The sequence below is a fragment of the Canis lupus genome, chromosome 34 (assembly GCF_011100685.1).
Source record: "Canis lupus familiaris isolate Mischka breed German Shepherd chromosome 34, alternate assembly UU_Cfam_GSD_1.0, whole genome shotgun sequence".
Taxonomy (NCBI): Eukaryota; Metazoa; Chordata; class Mammalia; order Carnivora; family Canidae; genus Canis; species Canis lupus.
In genome coordinates, this window is record NC_049255.1 from 35,256,614 (window position 1) to 35,276,958 (window position 20,345).

At 45.7% G+C, this 20,345-nt stretch overlaps 1 protein-coding gene and 2 long non-coding RNA genes across 4 annotated transcripts in view; 2 read left to right on the plus strand and 1 right to left on the minus strand.

Moving 5' to 3' along the window:
- The window catches only part of LOC111093838, a 49,378-nt gene extending 39,609 nt beyond the window's left edge, over positions 1-9,769 (plus strand). Inside the window, exons 4-7 of one of the 2 annotated variants that reach the window (XR_005383999.1) lie at positions 5,020-5,071; positions 7,819-7,907; positions 8,031-8,177; positions 9,522-9,769. This is a non-coding gene — a long non-coding RNA (uncharacterized LOC111093838). The remainder of the gene's footprint in view (positions 1-5,019; positions 5,072-7,818; positions 7,908-8,030; positions 8,178-9,521) is intronic. The other variant, XR_005384000.1, reaches the window with a different exon arrangement.
- SLC7A14 (solute carrier family 7 member 14) overlaps positions 1-20,345 on the minus strand; it is a 111,662-nt gene that overhangs the window by 44,776 nt on the left and 46,541 nt on the right. The window contains exon 2 of the mRNA XM_038583880.1: positions 13,542-13,998. Within this exon, the coding sequence (XP_038439808.1) occupies positions 13,542-13,845 (304 nt within the window). The 5' untranslated portion in view covers positions 13,846-13,998. The remainder of the gene's footprint in view (positions 1-13,541; positions 13,999-20,345) is intronic.
- LOC111093839 lies at positions 9,867-19,941 on the plus strand. Its single transcript, XR_005384001.1, has 3 exons — positions 9,867-10,066; positions 14,124-14,255; positions 18,759-19,941. It is a non-coding gene; the product is annotated as an uncharacterized LOC111093839 (long non-coding RNA).

The following is a 20,345-nucleotide window of genomic DNA, read 5'->3' on the forward strand; positions in this document are numbered from 1 at the left end:
GTCTCACACGTAAATAAGTAAAAGCAAGATGGCTCTGTTTGAGGAGGGGGTGTGAGGCCTGAGGCTGGTCTGCTCAGGATTCCCCTCACCCCATATCTCCCCAAAGCTCCAGCCCTCCTCTGTGGACTCATGGGGCTGCACTGAGCATGATGTGGGGATGGGTGTCAACTGCTCATTGGGGTTGTTCTCTTGATCATTGATGCAACTGAGCCCCAGACTTGAAGCTGCACCTTTGATTAATGGCAGAGATTAATGGCTAGAATCAAAGCCCTCTGATATGCAGTTCTAGGAAAGTTCCTAGAACTGCATTCGTTCATCCAAAAACACTTATGAGGTTCCTTCTCTATGCATCTCCGTTAGCTTTCAGAGATTTAAAGGTGAATAGGAAGAGCATAGTTCCTTTGTTGTGGGTCTTATAGTCTAGTGGAGAAGACAGACAAGAAAACCAACAGTTATAATAAAATAAGACAGGAGATATTAGCACGAGTTGCCTTTAAGAGCTGCAAAGTTGAGTTCTGAGTTGGGCAGCCAGAAGGACTGTCCCTAGGGCAAGAGGGCATCAGGAGATACGAGAAGGAGTGGAGAGGGGTCTCCAAGAAAACAATTTGCCAATGCTGCAGCTTCATTCAGGCCTCTGGGATCAGTAACATCGGGCGTGTTGCTCAGAAGGTCACTCGAGCTCTCTTGGGTGACCGGCCGTAGGCTACAGATAGCAGGCCTGGGCAGTTATTTTGAAAATATGGTTCTCTCAGTGACACTTAGTCATGAAATCAGTTACCTCTGAGTGCCAATTACCTGCCATCTCCCAGACATGGGATGGAATCAGCCATTGGCCCCAACTAGTACACCTCACCGGTTCAGGCCCAAACATGCCTTGAAGAAAGTCTTCACCAAACAGCATTTTGCTGAGATGGTTGTTACTCATTTCCTTCTCATTTTGTTAGTTTTTTTTTTTTTTAACATCTTTGTTCTGTTTATAAAGTCACAGTGGGGCTAAGACATGTTGTCTGTACTGCTGTGGTTGATAGCATGGATTAAATGTGGATTGGGAGTGGGCTATTAGAAATCACAGGACTGGGGTGCCTGGGTGGGCTCAGTGGTTGAGCATCTGCCTTTGGCTCAGGTCATGGTCCTGGGGTCCTGGGATTGAATCCTGCATGAGGCTCCCTGCAGGGAGCCTGCTTCTCCCTCTCCTGTCTCTGCCTCTCTCTCTGCGTGTCTCATGAATAAATAAACAAAATCTCAAAAAAAAAAAAAAAAAAGAAAAGAAAGAAATCACAGGACCTCAGGGAGAAATAGAGTGTGAATTCTCTTGGAAACATTGGTTTTGTGTGTGACACCGAATTCCAGATGGTGAGTAATGAAGTATCCCCATCACTGCTGTCCCCCTTGAGAAGCAGGTTGCTAGATTCTCAGAAACATCTATTCAGCCCCCTGGCATGTGAGAGCCCACGATCTTGCCCCCATGTCTTCTTCCCTCTTGATTAGCTGAGAAAATTGTGCATTTCTTCTCCCAGGAGGAATCCATCGGGCTCTCTCCCTCTCCCTTCCCTGCTCCTGTCTCATCTACCTGAGTAACCTTGGTCACTCTATCACCTGTCAGTGAAGCCCAGGCAATTTTAACAAATGTGTCTGGAAGAAAAGCAATTTGTCTGGCAACGCCTGTTTCTTCGCGTCTAAGAAGAGACTTATAATTTTTCTGCCAAAACAGGCCTCAGGCGGACAGTAAGAGCCTGTGGTTAGGGGATGGGCAGTGTCTTCAATCAGGGTGTGTGTGATGCTATTCGTTACTGAACCTGACAGGGGATCCCATTACAGTTGGGTAAGGAACAGAGGGCTCCCAAGATCCCCAGACGAGAGCACCAGTGTATCAACACATACACGGGAAGCACAGAAGCTGCTCTCATAGTTGGAGGAGTGACCCCTGAGACAGGGCAAGGAAGTTTAATAATTTGCTGATTAAATGTGACCAGACGATCTGTTTACTTTCTTCTCTAGATCTCCTTCTGTGAAAATATTTTAGAGGTATCGGAGGTGCGCTTTGCATAGCATGATGAATTAGAGTATTATGTTGTTCGGTCTTGCTATTGTTCATATCATCATTAGTGTATTTTATTGCTTTATCAAATGATGATGAAGATGGTGATAACATTAATGCTCATGCGGTTGCTTTCAACTAAATGACCCACAGGGTTAGCTGTTTCCGGAGCCCCTCTGACCCAGATTGGTTCTTCCTCATTGCTGTGGTGTCCGGTGGCTGGGGCTGCCCTTTTCTCTGCTCCTCACATTTTTATGTAGGTGGCATCAGGTTAATGTCAAAGGCAGTCTTGGAGGGAAAGAGATGTCACAAAAGAGAAAAGCACCTGTTTTTTGGCATCTGCCCTGTGCTAGGCCCGTTGTACACAGTTTCTCATCTGCTGCTCAGGTCAGCTGTACTCGGATGCTGAGGCCACGGTCAGCAGCCCAGTCTCTGCTTTAGGAAAAGCAGGGAGTGTCATAGGAGCCACCCAACCTCTGGAGAGAGGTCTAGAGAGGGGTCGTGACAACCACATGAGATTGCACACAGATCACGTTGCCAGTGCCTGGCACAAGGCACTTAAGTGTTTAATAAATGACAACTATAATTATTACTAACTGTGGGCTCGAGTAAGGCACCCGATTCACTGAGCATTGGTTTCCCCATCTGGGAAGTGGCGATAGAGATCCCTCGTGGGGGGTTGCTGTGGGTCCTTAAGGGAGCACATGCACGGTTCTGGCGTGTGGCGGGCACTCTTCCAGTGGGAGCGATGGCAGTTGTTACAGAGGAAAGAGAATTGCACAGGCTTTCTCAGCAGTAGCCTCCCGAGGGTTTATGCAGGAGCCTTTGCCTTGGGGGGTGGGATCAAAGAGGTTGGAAGCAAGAATTGTTGGCTGATGGTTTTAGAGACTCAGCCCCCACAGGATATCAGAAATCATCTGGAGTCTATACCAAGCCCTATGCGTGCCCAATTTCCTTCTAAATCAGAACCTGGAAAAGTTCCTTCTTGGGTTTTAAATCTTTAATCTGGGGATCCCTGGGTGGCGCAGCGGTTTAGCGCCTGCCTTTGGCCCAGGGCGCGATCCTGGAGACCCGGGATCGAATCCCACGTCGGGCTCCCGGTGCATGGAGCCTGCTTCTCCCTCTGCCTGTGTCTCTGCCTCTCTCTCTCTCTGTGTGTGTGTGACTATCATAAATAAATAAATAAAAATTAAAAAAAATCTTTAATCTGGAAACATATGTTCCCTCCTGCAGGTCCAGTTAGACATTCTGAGGGTAGAGAGAAATTTCCCATTTTCTTGTTCAAACTTTCTTCATGAGGCCTCCAGACCCTCACTTAGGTGACTCTGATAACTGGGGCTAGAAAGTCTTGGTGCGGAAGGGACAGCACGGGAGGAAAGTGACAGCCAGGAAAATTCTCGTGCACCCAGATGTTTTTCAGCTCGCCACTCTCCAGGAGTAGTAGTGCCCCAATTTCTAAAGCAGATGCAAGTCGTGCCAACAAGGATGACAGATCCAAGAAGCTTTTGGGAGGGGGCCAAGTCATCACGCCCTGCCCTGAGGATTTAGTGGCTGGGGTTGAGGGTGAGTGCTAAGAGAGCATGCGCCGGCCCTTGTGTGGCTCCTCAGCCCATCTGATGACAAGTGGGTCCGGATTCCACCGAGATGGGCTGCATTCCAGCACATTCTCGGGAGTATGAGACACAGCAAATCTCTCAGGGGCCTGGATCTGTTCTCTCTAGGACCTTCCCAGAGACATGGGACACCCCTCCTAGAAGAGAGATGCCATCTCCACTTTCCCCCAAAAGGGGCTAATGGAGGGCCGAGCAGGGCCAGAGACCTAGGATTTAGGAGGCCTAGAGGGGCACTGAGTGTTCAGAGCAGATGCCTGGGGTGTGTAAGGCCCCTGAGCTGTCGTGCACAAAGTCGGCTTCCTACCAGGCCTCTGAGGGTGAGGGCCGGTGCTTGGCGTAACTCCTCTTCATGGGCTTTTATCTCATGGTGGTCATGCCTTACTCACTTTGAGCAATCTTTTCAGTGCCCAGAGTTGAGGCTGCTTACACGTCACTGGTTCGGAAAGAGGACTTTGTCATGGCACCCTGTTTAATTTCCTACAACACTTACCACCACTTGTAGTTACATGTTTTTATTTGTTTTCCGAGGCATAACTTCTTGGATGTTTTGAAGCACAGTCTTTTTGAAGGGGGCTATCCTGGTAGAGATGAGACTTCCTTCTGGGAAAAATACCTTCAGATCCAAAAGAATGCTCTTTGTGCAAGGTTCATCTGGTGAAAGGGTGAACGGGAGGCAGGCCTGCTGGGTCTTTGGCTAGGGACGCACCGAGGGGTTTCAGAATCTGCCACATGGGTGCTTGTTGGCATTAAGGACAAATTCTAGCCTCTTCAGGTCGGAGATCTGGCCAATAGTATTGGCAGTGGTGATGATAACATGAGCAAACGGTACCGGGCATTTACCAGGTGCACGGCCGTCCTGAGTACTTTACACACACCATCTTCATGAGGTGGTTATGAGGCAAAACAGTTATTGTTTCCATTGACAGATGATGAATCCAAGGTCAAGACAGGCTATTAGGACCTCCCAATCCTTCCCACCGGACAGGGCACACCTAGAGAACAGTAGCACTTGTGTGGCCAGGAGAAGGAGGTCAATATACACAGGGGTGACGCTGCTCACAGGTGGTGGTGGTATCCTGGGGCCTCTGCCACCGTCCAGCCCTGCCGAGGGCTGAGGGATCAACACACCCAAGCAACCAGCTTGGGAAGGTCTATGTTAAGTACGTTTCCCAAGTCACATGAGTTGTAAACGGCAGAGCAGGGCTTGAAGTGAGGTGCATCAGTTCTGGGGGGCTGGCTGCATCTGGTGCCCGGATGCTACCTGGGGTTGGAAAGTGTGTGTGTGGAAGGTTGAGACATTGGACCTTTCTGTACAAATCTTTCCCCTCCCTGGGTTCTTTTTGTTTATTTTTTTTAACCCTCATACAGGCAATCGAATCTGAACTATTCGTTTTGCAGAGAAGGAAACTGAAGTCAAGAGGTGAGCGATTTGCCTAAGTGTCCTGAGCTGCGGAGGAACAGAGCTGGGACAAGGGTTTGGGTGTCCCGACTTCTGTCTCAGGCCCTGTGGTCTCTTGCAGTGCTCAAGATTATTTCACGTGTGCCTGTCTTGTTTTTTTTTTTTTTTGCATGGACATCTAGCTCTTTGTCTCAGAGTTCTTTCCTGTGTTCTGCAGCATTTCTGTGGCCAGTCCCCCCCACGCCTCGCTAGCTGCTCTTGGTATGCACTGTCCACTCTACCAGATGCTGCAGAGGCTGTGAAAGAAGCCCAGGTTGTCTTAGTTTGCTAGAGGAGGCTTATGTCAGAATCAGTAATTTGAGAGACTTGTAAATTTTTATAAAAATGGGCTCACCTTCTCTGAACTGGTAAGTGACATCCTTCCTACAGGGCTGTCAATCCAGCTCTATATACAAGAGTTCCATGAACTTCGCAACACCCTTCTCACTGCTGACAGGTGACAGGAAGGCGCTGAGCTTAGAAAGTATTTTCATGACCTGGGTTACAAAAGTTATGATCCAGAAAAGTGCTCAACTAATCAGTAGAGTAGGGTGAGCCACAGGTCCTTTTGAAACCCTAATAAGAGTGAAGGTTTTCTTGATTCACTTGGTTCTCTTGGTGAGTTCTTAGGGGCATGTGTGTGCATAAAGCAGCTGGGGGTTAATAGCCCCTGGAGCGAGGCAGATTCAAATGTAGGTTCAACCTTTGCCACTGACTGCCTTAAGGGCCTGGATAAATGACCTCACCTCTCTGAGCCTCATATTTGTCATCTGCAAAATTCATATACAATGGCACTTATTTTGTAGGATTTGTTGGATTACGTAGCTGTGTGTAGCTAGTGCCAGATGATACGTCGGAAGTCCCCAGTGGTTTAGCTGTTGTGACTGATAAAATGTGGACACGAGTGGTCACCCAGGAGGGAAGTTGAGAGCATTAAATGCACAGTGCTTGGGGCACAGTATTGGATTAATAATAATAAAAATGACAACAGCAATAATAATAATGACTAACTTTAACCAAGTCTATGTCTCAGAGACTTTACAACATTGAGGGTAGCTGCTATCCTTATGAAGATGTCGACACAGAGCTGTGAGTTTGGACACTATCTTGGAGAACTAGTTTTCCAGAAGCTTGAAGACTGCCATGCATCTGTTTATCTTTGCATTTCCTTTCAGTGTTTCCAGTGTTCTGGGCAAACAAAGGGATGTGAGCTTGTAGAATGAATGAGTGATCCTAGGTCACTGAGAACCATCAGCAATGCAGAAGGGCCAGCCCTCCTGTGTTCACCTCTCTAGTCTGGCTTCAGTTGGAGGAGGGGAAAATGATCTGTTCTGAAAGACAAAACAAGGGAACTCAGCAGACTATCTAAATAGACTTGGAGTCTCTAGAAATCTTCCTCGGTCATGAAAATCCAAACTGAGACGAGCACCGCAATTCAGAGATCCTGCCTAGGCTTTGTGGAGGTCCAGCCCTGGGAGGAGGTTGGGGAGCCTCGCCTGTGGGAAAGGCATCTGCTTGACAGGGCGCTACTCGCCTTGCCACCTCCCAGGGACTCGGTGGCCCTGGTCTCGCCTGATGATGGATCAGAGGATGCCAAAAAGCAAATGAGGATGGCAGGAAATTCAAATTATAAGCCCTAGGGCTAAACCATAAACTAAGAATGCCAAGAAAAATGCTACTCAGTCCTATGGGCCTCATTGCCTTTCGGATGCGTGGCTTCAAGGGTCTCAGCAGCACTTGCTGATGGAGGAGCAGGAGCTCTGGAGCCCTGGATTCTGGGGGTGGGCTTCTGGTCCTGCCACTAAGTATCTGTCAGCCTCTCTGGAAGTTACTTTAACCACTGACTGTCTGGCTCCTCAGCTGAGGGAAGAAATGAAGTCACCCTTCCCTCCTCTGTGTTGGTGAGAATGGGAAGGAGGTGCTAAGTGGGAGCCCCGCCTTGGTGTTCTGCACACACGGATTTGCTTATTGTCCTCGGTGGTGTTCAGTGGCGGTGGGTCCCTTTTCCTTGGGTTTTCTGCGTCTACTTTCACTTTCTGTCACCAGAACTGTGTTGTAAATCCGTTATTCTCATGACATTATTTCAAATACACTTTCATTTGCTGCGCCTTTCCTTAGTGGAGAGAACATGGGCCCCTCTGCCACACTCTTCCTCGCCCACCCACGCTCACATTGTCCACATCCCAAGCTTCCTTCCCATCTCCACTCTTAACCCCTTGCCTGTTCTGTACAATACGTGCATAACCAGTGTCGCCACCCCTACTCTCTCCCCACCGTGTTACTACAATACGGATCTGCTCGTGTTGCTGAACTTCTTTACTGACCGAATGATCTCTTGGCCTGTCCCCCTTGGGCAGACCTTCCCGCTTGGCCCCCAAGCCCCTCCTCTAAGAACCCACTTTGTTTCATAAATGATCCTGATGGACCATTTTAGTTAGGGGACAATATTCTTTGGAGAATGGTTGGGATTAGATTGTAGAGAGATAGAGACTCCGTGGGAGCAGATTCAGGGTTGGCATAATCAGTCGTGAGGTAAGCCTCACGACTCCCTACTGAGTTATTGAGGGGGACTCTAGATTTTCCAATCGTACATTTACTGAGAATAAGAACCAATTTTACTTAAACATTTCAGAACAACTTGACCTCAGCAAGCTAGAGGGCCTGGGGGTTGTGCATCCACTATAGGTGTGGTAGTGACAGCCAGCTTTCCTCTTCTTTCCTGTCAACAGAGCTCCTGGAATACTGGGGTTGACAATACAGCCAGTCAGAAGACTACCCTTCATAGCCTCACTTCCTGGGACCAATTGTTTCAACCAATGTAAGTTATAGAGAAGGATTTATGAAAAAGTTTCTTAAAAAGGGGACAGAAATATGGGAAATGACCTGCCTCAACTTTCTGTTCTCCTTCCTGCCTTCTGGAACTTGGATGCACTGACTGCAGCTCCAGCAGCCACCTTGGATCCTGAAGTCACCCTAAGGATGGAAGCCAAGCACCCTCCGTGGTAGAGCACAAAGATGGGCCTGAGTCCCCACGACTGCAGAGCCACAATAGCAGCCTCCCTCCAGATTCTTTCTACACAAGGAAGAGGTGAAATTGTCTCTCATTTTTGGTTTTCTGTTGTGTGCGATTGAATCTGACCCTCATCTGCTAATATGGTAGCAGATGAGCAGTGATTACAATGTGGGCTTTGGAGTCAGACTGCTTTCACTCTATTCCCTGCTCTGTCACTTCTTAATCAGGTGCCTAAAGCGAGTTCCCAGACTTTTTACAAGCCGCTGTTTTCTCATCTGTAATGTAAGGATAATGACACCATTTATCACATAGAGTCGATGTGAGGCTTAAGTAACATAACATGTTAAGCACTTAGAACTCTTTTGGTATGCAGGAAGTACTCAATAAATGGTAGCTGCTGCTGCTATTACTACTATTATTACTACTATTATTGCCATACTTACCCATCCCATTGGGTGTTCGCCTCTACCAATAAGCAATGGGTCCTTTAGAGTAGAAACAATTTCTTACTTGTTTTCGGTGCTGCCCTAGGACTGGTAGATGGTGGGTACGCAATACATCTTTACTGAATCACATCTTATTAGATTTTTGTCTAATAGTTTCTTATGAGTAGATGATAAAACTTACTGGTATTGTGCATCAGCCTGGGGACCGATGCCGTGTAAACACACTGTCACTTAATCCCTATTTGAGATATGGGCCTAAAGGGTCATTGTAGGACATGCATGAGCTCAGGAGTCATTCAGGCCTACATTCTGTTTGGGGTTCAAATGTGATAATATTAAAAGAGAACTGGAAATAAACTTAGGAGAAAAAGTCAAAGCAGGAGTCCTCACTCAAGTTCATAGGATGCTTTTAGGGCTTTGAGTTGGTGGCCAGATGTCACTGGCATGGTGGCTTTGCTTTGGGTTTCACTCTGAGTCAACTGAGTTAGAGAACCTCTGGAAGCCATCCTGCTTCCGTCCTTCAGTCTCTCAATATGGTTGTAGGTGGGAACCAGGAAGAAAAACTATTTCCCCCTATCTCATTTATTAATCTGGTGTATTCAAAGAGTTTTCTAGGTTTGGTATGGGCCTGGGTTCTGATTGTGGCTTGCTGAACTATTAAAGGGTAGATAAGACCTTATGGACAGAGGGTAAAGGTTACAGCATAAGCTACTTCCTCTGATAAGTTTCCCTCTACCTGTGATAAGGCTGTGGGCATTACTGGGCTGGGGCATGACTGGTAGGAGGAGCTTGGGGTCACTGTAACTTTGGCTCTGGTCATATTGTAGAGGAAGTCACTTTCTCTTAGTCAGATTTGCTTCATGTTATGAGCTGGTTTGCATGGCACAGAGGATGATGCCACAGCCGAGAAAATCTCTTAAGAATCTGCTGGCCAAATAATTTATATCCTAACCTATGTTTTCTCTTTTTGTAGGTTATAGCTGAAGCAGGAGTTAAGTTTTGGTCCTTGTGAAAGAGTAGTTCTTAACCTTGGCTGCACATTTGACTTCTCTGAGGCTTTAAAAAAAAAAAAATTCCCTGAGCTTTACTTCAGTCTGACTGAATTAGAATCTCTCGAGGTAGAGCCTGGGCCTCAGCATTTTTAAAAGGAAATAAATAGGAATTCTAAGAAAACTAAAAGACAAGCCACAAACTGGGAAAAAATATTTACAAAATCACATATCTAATAAAGGAATTATATTAAGAATGTGTAAGAAAATCTTAAAAGTTAATAATAAGAAAATGAAGAATCCAATTAAAGAAAGAGCAAAAGATTTGAACACTTCATCAAAGAAGATGGATGGCAAATAAACACATAAAAAGATGCTTTAAATATTAATAATTAGGGAAATGCAAATGAAAACCACATCGAAATATCTCTATATGCCTTTTAAAATGGCAAACAAACAAAGCAGCAACAAAAAGCAGCAGCTGACAATTCTGAGAGCCGGCAAGGAACAGAGCAACTGGAATTCTCAGGTATGGCTGGTGGGAATGAAAAATAATACAGTCACTTTGGAAAAGAGTCTAGCAGTTTATTATAAAGTTAAACCTCCACTTACCACACAATCTGATAATTCTACTCCTAGGTATTTACTCAAGAGAGCTGACAACTTGTGTTCACACAGAAACCTGTACATAAATATTTGTAATGGCTTTATTTGTAATGATCCCAGACTGGAAGCAACTCAATTCAACATTCAACTAGTAAATGGATAAATAAACTGTAGTATATCCATATAATGGGGTACTACTAAAAAAATGGAATGACCCACTGATATATACAATATGAATAAATATTAAATGCTTCATACCAAGTGAAAGAAACCAAACTCAAAAGGTTATGTACTGAATGATTCCACATATATGACATTTTGGAAAAGACAAAAGTATAGGGACAGAAAACAGATTAGTGGTTGCCAGGGGTTGAGGGTGGAGGAGAGGAGATTTGCAAAGAAGTAACATGAAGGAATTATTTGGGGATGATAGAACTCTTCTGTATCTTGATTCTGGTGGAGGTTACATAATTATAGGTGTTAGTCAAGTTCATAGAGTTGTATATTTAAAGGGCTACATTTTACTGTATGTAATTATAACTCAATAAAATTGACTTCTCTCCCTCAAACCATTCTTTAGAAAAAAAAAAGTTTCCCCAAGTAATTTAAATTTATAGTCAACATTGAAAGATGTTGTTGGTATAACAAATTTGAATCTAAGTTCTGGTATTTAAATTTCAATTTTCTCACATGTAAAACTGGAGAGAATAAAACCTATCTTGAAGAGATATCACTAATTTTTTTAAAGATTTATTTACTTGAGAGAGAGAGAGAGGATCTGTGGGAAGAGGGAGAGGGAATGGGGGGAGAATCTCAAGCAGACTCCCTACTGAACGAGGAGCCCAGTGCCATGTGATGCGGGGCATGATCTCACGACCCTGAGATCATGACCTGAGCTGAAACAAGGAGTCTTATGCTCAACCAACTAAGCCACCTACACATGGCACCAAGATGTTACGAGTCTTAAATGTGATGCTGTATGGCAACCTCTGAATACAGAGTTTGGCACACAATAATAATAACTGCTTATTTAGTGCTATGTGCTAGACATTGCAGCAGGCACTTCCAGGCATCTCTAATCTTCACAGTGACTCTGAAGGAGCTATTGTTATGACCATTTTCAAAGTGGAGAAACTGAGGCTCAGAAAAGTTATGGAACTTGCTCAAGGTCTCACAGCCAGTCGGGGCAGAGCCAGGTTCCAAAGTCCCTGATTGCGGGAGAGGCAGGGGTTTTCTTTTGGTGCTTGGTGCAGTGGTGAAGACACCAGTGACGGGGCAGTTCCAGGGCCTTCAGTAGAGCTGGGCCAGTGGTGTGTTGGTAAATGCTTAACAACTGACTCTCTGAAAATAACCAACCAACCGACTGACCAACCAACCAACCAATCAAACTCTATTTGGAGCATTCGCTGATTTTTATGGTATAAATGCACCCACTATGGCCAATTTCAAGTTAACAACAACATGACCCTGCTGAATGCAGAGTTAGGGAGAGGTGTGTACAATTAGGACTCTTGCAGCAGGTGGAAGCTGGTCCCAACAGAGCACTGACTGGATCAGTCTTGGGTCCTCCATATGAGAAGCAGAAAAATCTCGGTTATATAATGCCATGGGCACCTTGACTGGGCGACAGCCTTCCAGAATGCAACCGAGCCTGGATCTAGTTTCTAAATGTAATGTAGTGCTGTGAAGGATGCGGTGTGGGTGATTTGTTTGCAGGATTCATTGTAGTTTGGAGGATGGGACCATAACAGAATGGACCTAGAGGAGAGTGGTCAGTCTGCATTAACTGGATAGGACTCTTAGCCCTCTGCTCTGTGCTTTTGGTGGGACCCCTGGTTACGTCTGTCTCTTGTCCTACTATTGCTATTTTTGTCCTCTAGATCTATAAATTTATAGTGAATAGGAATCTGGCAACTTCCTCCAAATAGTTTCTTTGGCAATAAGCTTAGAAATGATTGCAATTGGGTTAAAGGCATTTGAAGTATCCACAGAATTCACCCATGTGAATAATTTATTTTCATTTATAAGAAAAGAGTCCTCTTTTCTGAAGGAACCTCAATTATTAGGCTATCGATACATCTTAGAGATGACTTCAGGAAGAGGGATCGTTATATAACCAACAGAAGTAAGCCATGATGAGAGAGAAATAGAATCAGTCTAGAATTATTTCCCTCATTAAGTTAAAAAGATGTCAAATATAAACCGGTGCACTTTCTGGTTGTGTGTTCCTGGCCTGTGCATTCCCCACGGACGAAGGCTAGTCTGGACATACAGTATCTATGTAGAACTTTTCTTGTGATGATGGCATGCATTAGTACGCGGGAATCCAGAAGCACGCGAGCATTCTTGCTTCCGAAGCAGTGAAAGAGGCCATGAGGTTTCCTGCCAGGACATGACTTGACCCACATGATTTGCCACCAAAAACCCAGCAAAACTTCATGCAATATAATGCTCAAGAAGCAGGATATGTTCTTTTTTCCTTCTTTTCCAAGTTATTATCTATTGACCTATTCCTGGGAAGAAGATACTGTGGATCACAGCTCAAGAGAGAAGGAGGGAGAAGGAAAAGGAAAATAGGAGAGCCATTTCACAAATTATCAATATATAAGTCCTGGTACCTTATTGACAAAATGAGTTTTATGATTCTTTCTCAAGGGGAGCGATGGCACTGGTTGAACTACTTCTGTAGGATACAATCTGTTGAAGCGCTTGTGGCAGATGGTGCTTTGTGATTCTCATGATGGCTCTATATTTCCTAGCTTGGTTTCCTCCTGCTTGGGGGTCACAATGCCAGTTTTTGGCTCATCAAATCCCAATCATATCAGATTTAGTGACTTGTCATTTTGCTCCTCTGCCTACCCCTTATGTATTATTTATAATCCTCGCTATATCCACTTCCCCACAAAGGGATTGACCTATCTTCCATTGAAAGGGAGAGTTAGGATAAAAATGGAGCTATTAGGACATGACAGGGAATGAGAAGTTGGGAGGAAGCCGGGCACCAGATTAATTATTTGTATCAAAAAACAAGCAAAGGGGCGCCTGGGTGGCTCAGTAGTTGAGCATCTTCCTTCGGTTCAGGGGATGAGCCCGGGGTCCTGGGATCGAGTCCCACATTGGGCTCCCCACAGGGAGCCTGCTTCTCCCTCTGCCTGTGTCTCTGCCTCTCTCTGTGTATCTCTCATGAATAAATAAATAAAATTAAAAAAAAAAAGAAAAAGGAAGCTACTACAGTTGAGTCTTGAACTCCCTGGCAGTCAAGGCAAAAAAGGAGCCCAACGATGCCTTTGCTGACACTTCATACATCTCACTGATGAACATTCTAGAAGTGCAGGATGAGCAGTGACAGACTGGCAAGCACACTTTCCACAGGCCTTCCACTGTACTGAGACACTCACCTGATAATATGGATGCCACGGCTGCAATGATGAAGGACACAATGACACCAGGTCCTGCCATTTCCTTGGCCACCAGACCAGACACCACGTACATCCCAGTGCCCACACAGCTGCCAACGCCAAGTGAGATGAGGTCCATGGTGGTGAGCACCTGGGCTAGCTTGGTGCCATGGGCTGTGGTAGCCCCAGTTCCCTCAAGCATAGACTCCACTGGTTTGGTGCGCAGGATCCTGGAGTGCATGGCATACCAGGCGGCCCCCCACTGAACCCGCCGGGGGTCCAGGGAGGCAAGGAAGCCACTCATCCTGCGTGATAGTGGTTACGGTGAAGGTTGACTGATGGAAGAGGGCTATGGGAGCCTTAGTGGATGCTTCTGGAACTCATCTAGTGAGCAAAGATCTCCTTTTTAGGAAAGGTCCGGAGGGACCCAAAGCAGCCTTCTTCTGGGCATGAATGCCTGCGGAAAAACACAAGAAGGGAGATGATGAGACCAAGCAGGAACAGGCTCTCACTTGGAGGTGTGGTTGGAGGTCAATATACTGAACTGGTTGAGTGGGTTTCTCTTGTGTACTCATAATGCAGGAGGGTTGCCTTTCCCCTTTTGTGTGGCCTCCAGTCTGAAACAACAATCTGTCGTTTGCACTGTGTCCCCGAGTCGTTCTGAAGAAGAAGGTCTGAGTCAGAGCTCTGCTACTTACTGCTGTGGGACCTTGGGTAAGTTACTCCATTTCTCTGTGCTCCAGTGTCAACTGTATAATGGGGATAATAAGCCTCCTGCCTAGTGTTGATGTGAAGATTAGATTAGTATCTATAGAGAGCTTAAGACAATGCCTGGCACACCGAAAATGCTCACCTGTTCTGGGTCTGCCAAGACTTGGTTTGTAATTTGGGGGCATATTCTCTGGGGACACAACATCCTCGTTTTTCCAAATACAAAGATGTAAAATTAGACTTGTGACTTTCAAGAGGGACGATCCCACCCCATCGAGTTGTTTTGGAACTTTGCTCTCAAATAAAATGAAAAACCGTTTTGAGCATTGTTTGCTCTCCGAGATTGAGGAAGAGGAAATGTTCCTGGCATGTGGTGGGTGAGCCCCAGAGGTGCTAACCCGATTGGTGTCATCCAATTTTCAATATTCTCACAGACATTTTTGTAGATGAAAATTCTGGTTATGATGATCCAAACGTAAAACCTAATTGTTTCATGTATAAACACATGGGGTTTTTTAGGAATGGTTTTAATACACAAGTGCTTTGACTTTTCCAGGAATGCAACTATAGAGTAAATGAAAGGATGACTGTAAATTCTTTGGTCTGGAACTGAAAAGGAATTCTTCATTGCTTCAGAAAGTCAAGGCCCCCCTTACAACGCCACCCATGGCACAGCACCTCCCATCACCACACCTGTGACAGCCTGCCGTTCGGAACTGGCACGCGGACGGTGATCCTTTATATAGTAAAAGCATCTGACAGCTCCCTGTGTGCTGGCCTGTGTTTACACACTGAGATATGTTATAATACACGTAGCTTATTCATGCATTTTGCTTCAGGATATTAAAGAGGGGTATAACCAAACCTTTATTACAGAAAAGAGGTGCTGGGCCTGATAGAGCTGAGAACTATTATGTTAGATGATTTCCAAAGTCCTGACAAGTTAGAGAGTGCAAAGATGAGATGAAGCTACCTTCTTTGGAAGGTGGAAGCGTTACACAATTCTACAAAGAGCTCCTAAAGTACAGTTGAACATTGATTCCAACTACTGTGCTGACAAGCCTAGGACATTTACATTTATAAGCAGTACCAGCCCCTGTAATCTACCAATATTATTAATTAATACTACTTAGCACTTAATGTCACACTTGTCTGCTTCTAGAGGCTTTGCAAACACAACCTAATTAGAAGAATCAGGTGAAATGAGGTCGTTTGGTTCACAGGGGTTGGGTGATGGACCTACTGGCTTAATTTCCTCCTAGATTTGACAGTGTTGCTTCATACTGTGTTTTAATTCTTGACAACACCTTCAATATCACCACAGGTGCATAGTGCCATTGTATACAGCAGTCATTTCGAAGCCTAGCATGTCAGCAGTCTTTTCCCTTTTCCTTTTCCTTTTTTTTTAAAAGATTTCCAGATTTGTGAGAAAATGTGTCACATATATACCAGGGATGCTGCAAGAACAATTGCTTCGTTTGAGCTCTTGTGAGAAATTAATGTATATATCTATTTAATTTCAAGTTAGCCAGTATATACCGAGCATCTGTTATGTGCCAGGCACGGTGTTAGGCTTGGGGTGGGGTGGGGGGCGATGCAAAGACATGGTTTCTGCTCTCATGGAGCTGTAAGTCTAGAGTGGGAGGTCATGAGCACCTCAATCACAATGCAAGGAGTAAGGTTTGTTTTTGCATTTTTCCTGGAAAGCTTGTGTTTCATTATTTTTCTTATTATACGGCATAGTCTGCCTATTGCAGAAAAATGAGACCACATAAACAGTGATGTTCAGTGAAGAAAGAATATAACACATTACACAGGATGACAGATAAAACCGGATCATTCCAGGGATGGAGGAGGGATGTGTTAGATGTTGAATCCCATCCCCCTTGGATTCCTATGCTGAAGCCTTCCCAAACCCTAGCAGTCAGAATGCCCCCTTATTTGGAGATAGTGGTTACAGATGTAATTAGTTCAATGAAGTCATCTGGAATAGGGTGGGCACTAATCTCCTATGACTGATGTCCTTGTAAAAAGAGGACATTTGGGCACAGAGAGAATGAGGTGTGAAGATGAAAGCAGAGGCCAGGGGGATGCATCTAAAAGCGAAGGAAGACCGAGGATTGCTGGGAAACCACTAGAAGCTGGGAGGGAGCCATGGAGTGTGCATCTTCCTCACAGAAGGGGCCAACCCTGCTGCACCCTCATCGAAGACTTCCAGCCTTCGGAACTGGGAGATGATACGTTTTTGTTTTTAAGACACGTAGTTTGTGGTGCTTTGTTAAAGCAGCCCTAGCAAACTAACACTGGTCGTGCAGGATACAAAACAGGGGGCGGAAGGGGTGAGCGAGGGTCTGTGCGGCCATGGCATTGGCATTGGCATTGGCATTGGCATTGGCCCCCGAGTGATGGAGACACCCTCTGGGATACTTGTCTGATCAGCCTTCATCAGAAACTGTCACAAGGATGCGGAGAAATGAAGCAAGCTTTGTTAGGGAGGTGACGGCTTTTATCTGATAGATAATCAGAAACGTGATGTAGATATAGAGAACCAACTGGAACGAAGGTTGAGGGTGGTGAGCGTTCCTAGCTCTGTTCCCTCTGTAATTCCTCTGAGTGTTTGCTTTATTGATGCAAACAGGGACTTGGGGCATTTTCTTTCTTGGTTGGAAATGTACTGGAGAGAACAAAATGTACGAGAAAACATGTTTCCAAGTGACTATTGACAATATCCATATTCATTACCCTCAGATTATGTTAATCGAAGATAGTTTTGGAAGCTCTTTGCTGTTGTCTTTCCAAGATGAGCAACAAATGTGTGTTGTGCTTTCTCTACCACTTTAATTCAAGTTTCTCAAAATACTTCACAGCTATAACTAAGAACGGCTTACAGGGCCCCTGGGAGGAGAGAGTCATCATTGTGGTGGTTGCCAGCGTGCTTGAGGGTTCAGCAGACTCCAAGTGTAATGATGGTAAAAGCAGGTTTGTGTCAGGATGAAAATAATCACGGCTTAGGAGTTCACTGAATAGGTAGGATTATCGAATTAGGTTGGAGCCTGCCTTTGGAGGTGAGGAGAGGAAGGAAATGAAGCCTAACAAAACAGTAAACAGCCCCACATCACTCCAGCGTGATTTTGCAAATACACCAGGGGATTACAAAAAAATCCGTCCTGTGACATCCCCTGGTTGTAGCCGCCCAGCCTTTGGCGGAACATCTGGAGCGGCGGGGAACATGGGCTGTTAGAAGCAGCCCCTTTGCGGAGTCGGTCGGTTAGGATTGCTGCGAGGTTCTTCTCATGGATGTCCCCTGGCAACACCAGGCTGCAGTTGGCCCCGAAGGTGCCTGGTTTGATGAGCCCCACCTGGTGACGGTAGGCTCTGGAGAGGCCTGAGCTCCCCCCACCTACTCCCATATCCTGGAGTCTGGTGCTAACCCTCCTCCCCACCGACCTGCTACTTCTCTTCCTCTGGGGCTGAGCTTCTGGTTCCAGAACATAATTCAGGACTCTAGTTCTCTGGGTCCAAATTCTGGCTCTGCCCTTACTAGCTAAGTGACCTTGGCTGGATCTTTTCTGTGCTTCAGTTTTGCAATCCATAAAAAAATAATGGTACTAGCTCACTGGGTTGCGGTGAGGAGCACAGGCCTTAGCATGAGTGAAGCTTCTAGCACAGCGCCCGGCACGGGGTGAGGGCCCCGGGAGTGCTAGCCAGCATCTCCTTGCTCCTCAACCCCCTACTGCTGAGAGCCCCTTTCTACCACGTCCCGCTCCCCAGGCAGTTTTCAGAGCACCCTTGGCCTGCTGCCCAGGCCTCACCCAGAGCTTTTCTCTGCTGGAGCTCCCTTGGGTGTCTTCTGGCTGCAGACTCTATGCCCTGGTCCCTTCCTTCCAAGGATGTGTGTTCCCCTTTCTGGTGCTGGTGGAGAGCGGCCTTCTCCTTTCCTGTGTCTCATGATCTAAACGGGCTTCTTAGCAGATTTGCTTGGGCCCTTGGGTGTTAACACCTCTTCTCATTCTCATTTCATGCCCTTGACTTTTCTCGGCAAGAGGCACACGCACGAGGAGGTGGCTAGGACAAGGGGGTTCACCTACAGTCATCGCTCCATCCCTGAAAACATGCTCCCCTTTGGACCTTGACACCTGCCACTTACTGCAGCTCATTCAGCCGGAGTCCTTGACATTAGGATTTCTGCCGACGTCCTTGCTTCTGTTGCTCTTCTAGTCCTTCCAGGCCTTCCGGATGTGGCTCTGTGTCTGCGCTCGGACTGGATGACACTTGCCTGTCAGCGGCTTTACCTGTTTGCTGGGTGGCCTGGGACGGGTGTGTCCCCATCCCAGAGTCTGCTCCACCCAACAGAACATCCCAGTACGTGGAATCGATAGCTGCGTCCTGGTGGCTTTCCCCTGTTGTCCCCGGTTTTGCTCTCCGTTATCCATACAGATTAGGAGGAAAGGGCTTCATGTTGTCGAAGGCAACCGATGTAACTCTTGGGAGTTTTATCTTCCCCAGACGAAACATCTTCAATTTCTTCAGTGATCAGCCGTGTCTCAAATGGTACAGCTTCCAGATCAATCCCGTTTTGACTTCTACTTCTCGGGTAGGCTGCAGTTTATCACTGTTGACATTTTGGGACCATGACAAAGCAGTTAAAGAAGATGTTTTTGATCAGTCTAGCCGTGTGTGTGTGTGTGTGTGTGTGTGTGTGTGTGCATTTGTGTCCTAAATCATACAGTACTGGTGCCTGACAAATTGACTCAGAGATATCGCTGACTTCAAAAGGAGGGTTCCTGACTTTCATAGTGCTAATAATCTTCCCAGGTGGTCTTTGTGAAACGTTTGATTCATCGAACCCACTTCAAGTATTTTGTGATCACCTTCCACATTCCTTAACCTTAATTCCTTAATTAAGGAATTCCTTAATTCCTTCCACAAGGCCCAGCTGGCTTTGTTTTGCTTGGAAAGTTCCTAAAGGGGAGTTTGGATCTACGACCATTGAGGGGCTAAGAGCCAAAAAGGTTGCTCCCATTCAGCTTCCTTTTCAAACCTTGTTTCTTTTTTTCTGTTTCTAAAATGCCATGAGTGCGTCGATCAGCTTTGGCCGCAGTAACCAACGACATCAAATTTCAACGTTACAACAACGACATTTGTCTCTTGCTATGACTCTACCCCAGGCTGTGGATTGGCTTCAAGGTTTCTCCTCACTGTGGACTGTGAGTCTCCACATGTCTTCTCAGACATGAGATTCAGGCTAAAGGAGCAACGCCTACCTGCCGCACGCTGTTCTCTTGTGGCATAAACCAAGAACAAGGGACTGGCGGGAATGTAGGAGGCCTCTTCTGCTTCTGGTTGGAACTGGAATTCCATGGATTTTCTTCTGGTTAAGGTGAGGCAAATGACCACGCTCAAAGTCAGTGGGGTGGGATGTATATTCCTTTCATTGGAGACAGCGAAGTTACATGGCAAGGGGTGAGGTTGCATAACTTTTCTTATAAAAGAGAATATGAAGCGCTGTGACAATAATATAACTTCTTTCACTATGTGCTGCTATGTACCAGGCAAAGTAATTCTATTGCAATTTTTTTGAGGCTGGTTTTTCTGCAATGGGCAGAAGTCTGTGCATCTGATATGTAAACTTAGAGACTCTGATGTGCTCATTCCTGTACTTCCACAATAAATTCTGTAAAAGTGTGAATAGTGATTTCCTTTAACGACAGGTATTAAATCCAAAATTCATCTGCTTTTGACACCGAGCACAACAAAATGAGAAATCATTTTAACCTTACTTGCCAGAAATAAACAATGAAGATAATTGGTTTTTACCTGGTCTGGGACGAAATTTCTGTTTAGAAAAGTTTTCCATTCTGCTTCTCTGTTTGTCAACGCAGGTATTAGGATGTGGGCATCCTTGGAGGAGTTATTCTTCAGCCCACAAACCTTTTTCATACTCCTTACACCTATCTCTTCCTAGTTCTACACTATGGCACACTTCTATCTCTCTCTCTTTTTTTTTTTTTCTGAAAATACGTGGCTCAGCCTTTCTCTATACTCTCCTCTCTCCAAAGTTCCATCCCTAATTACTAACAAAAACTTAACCCA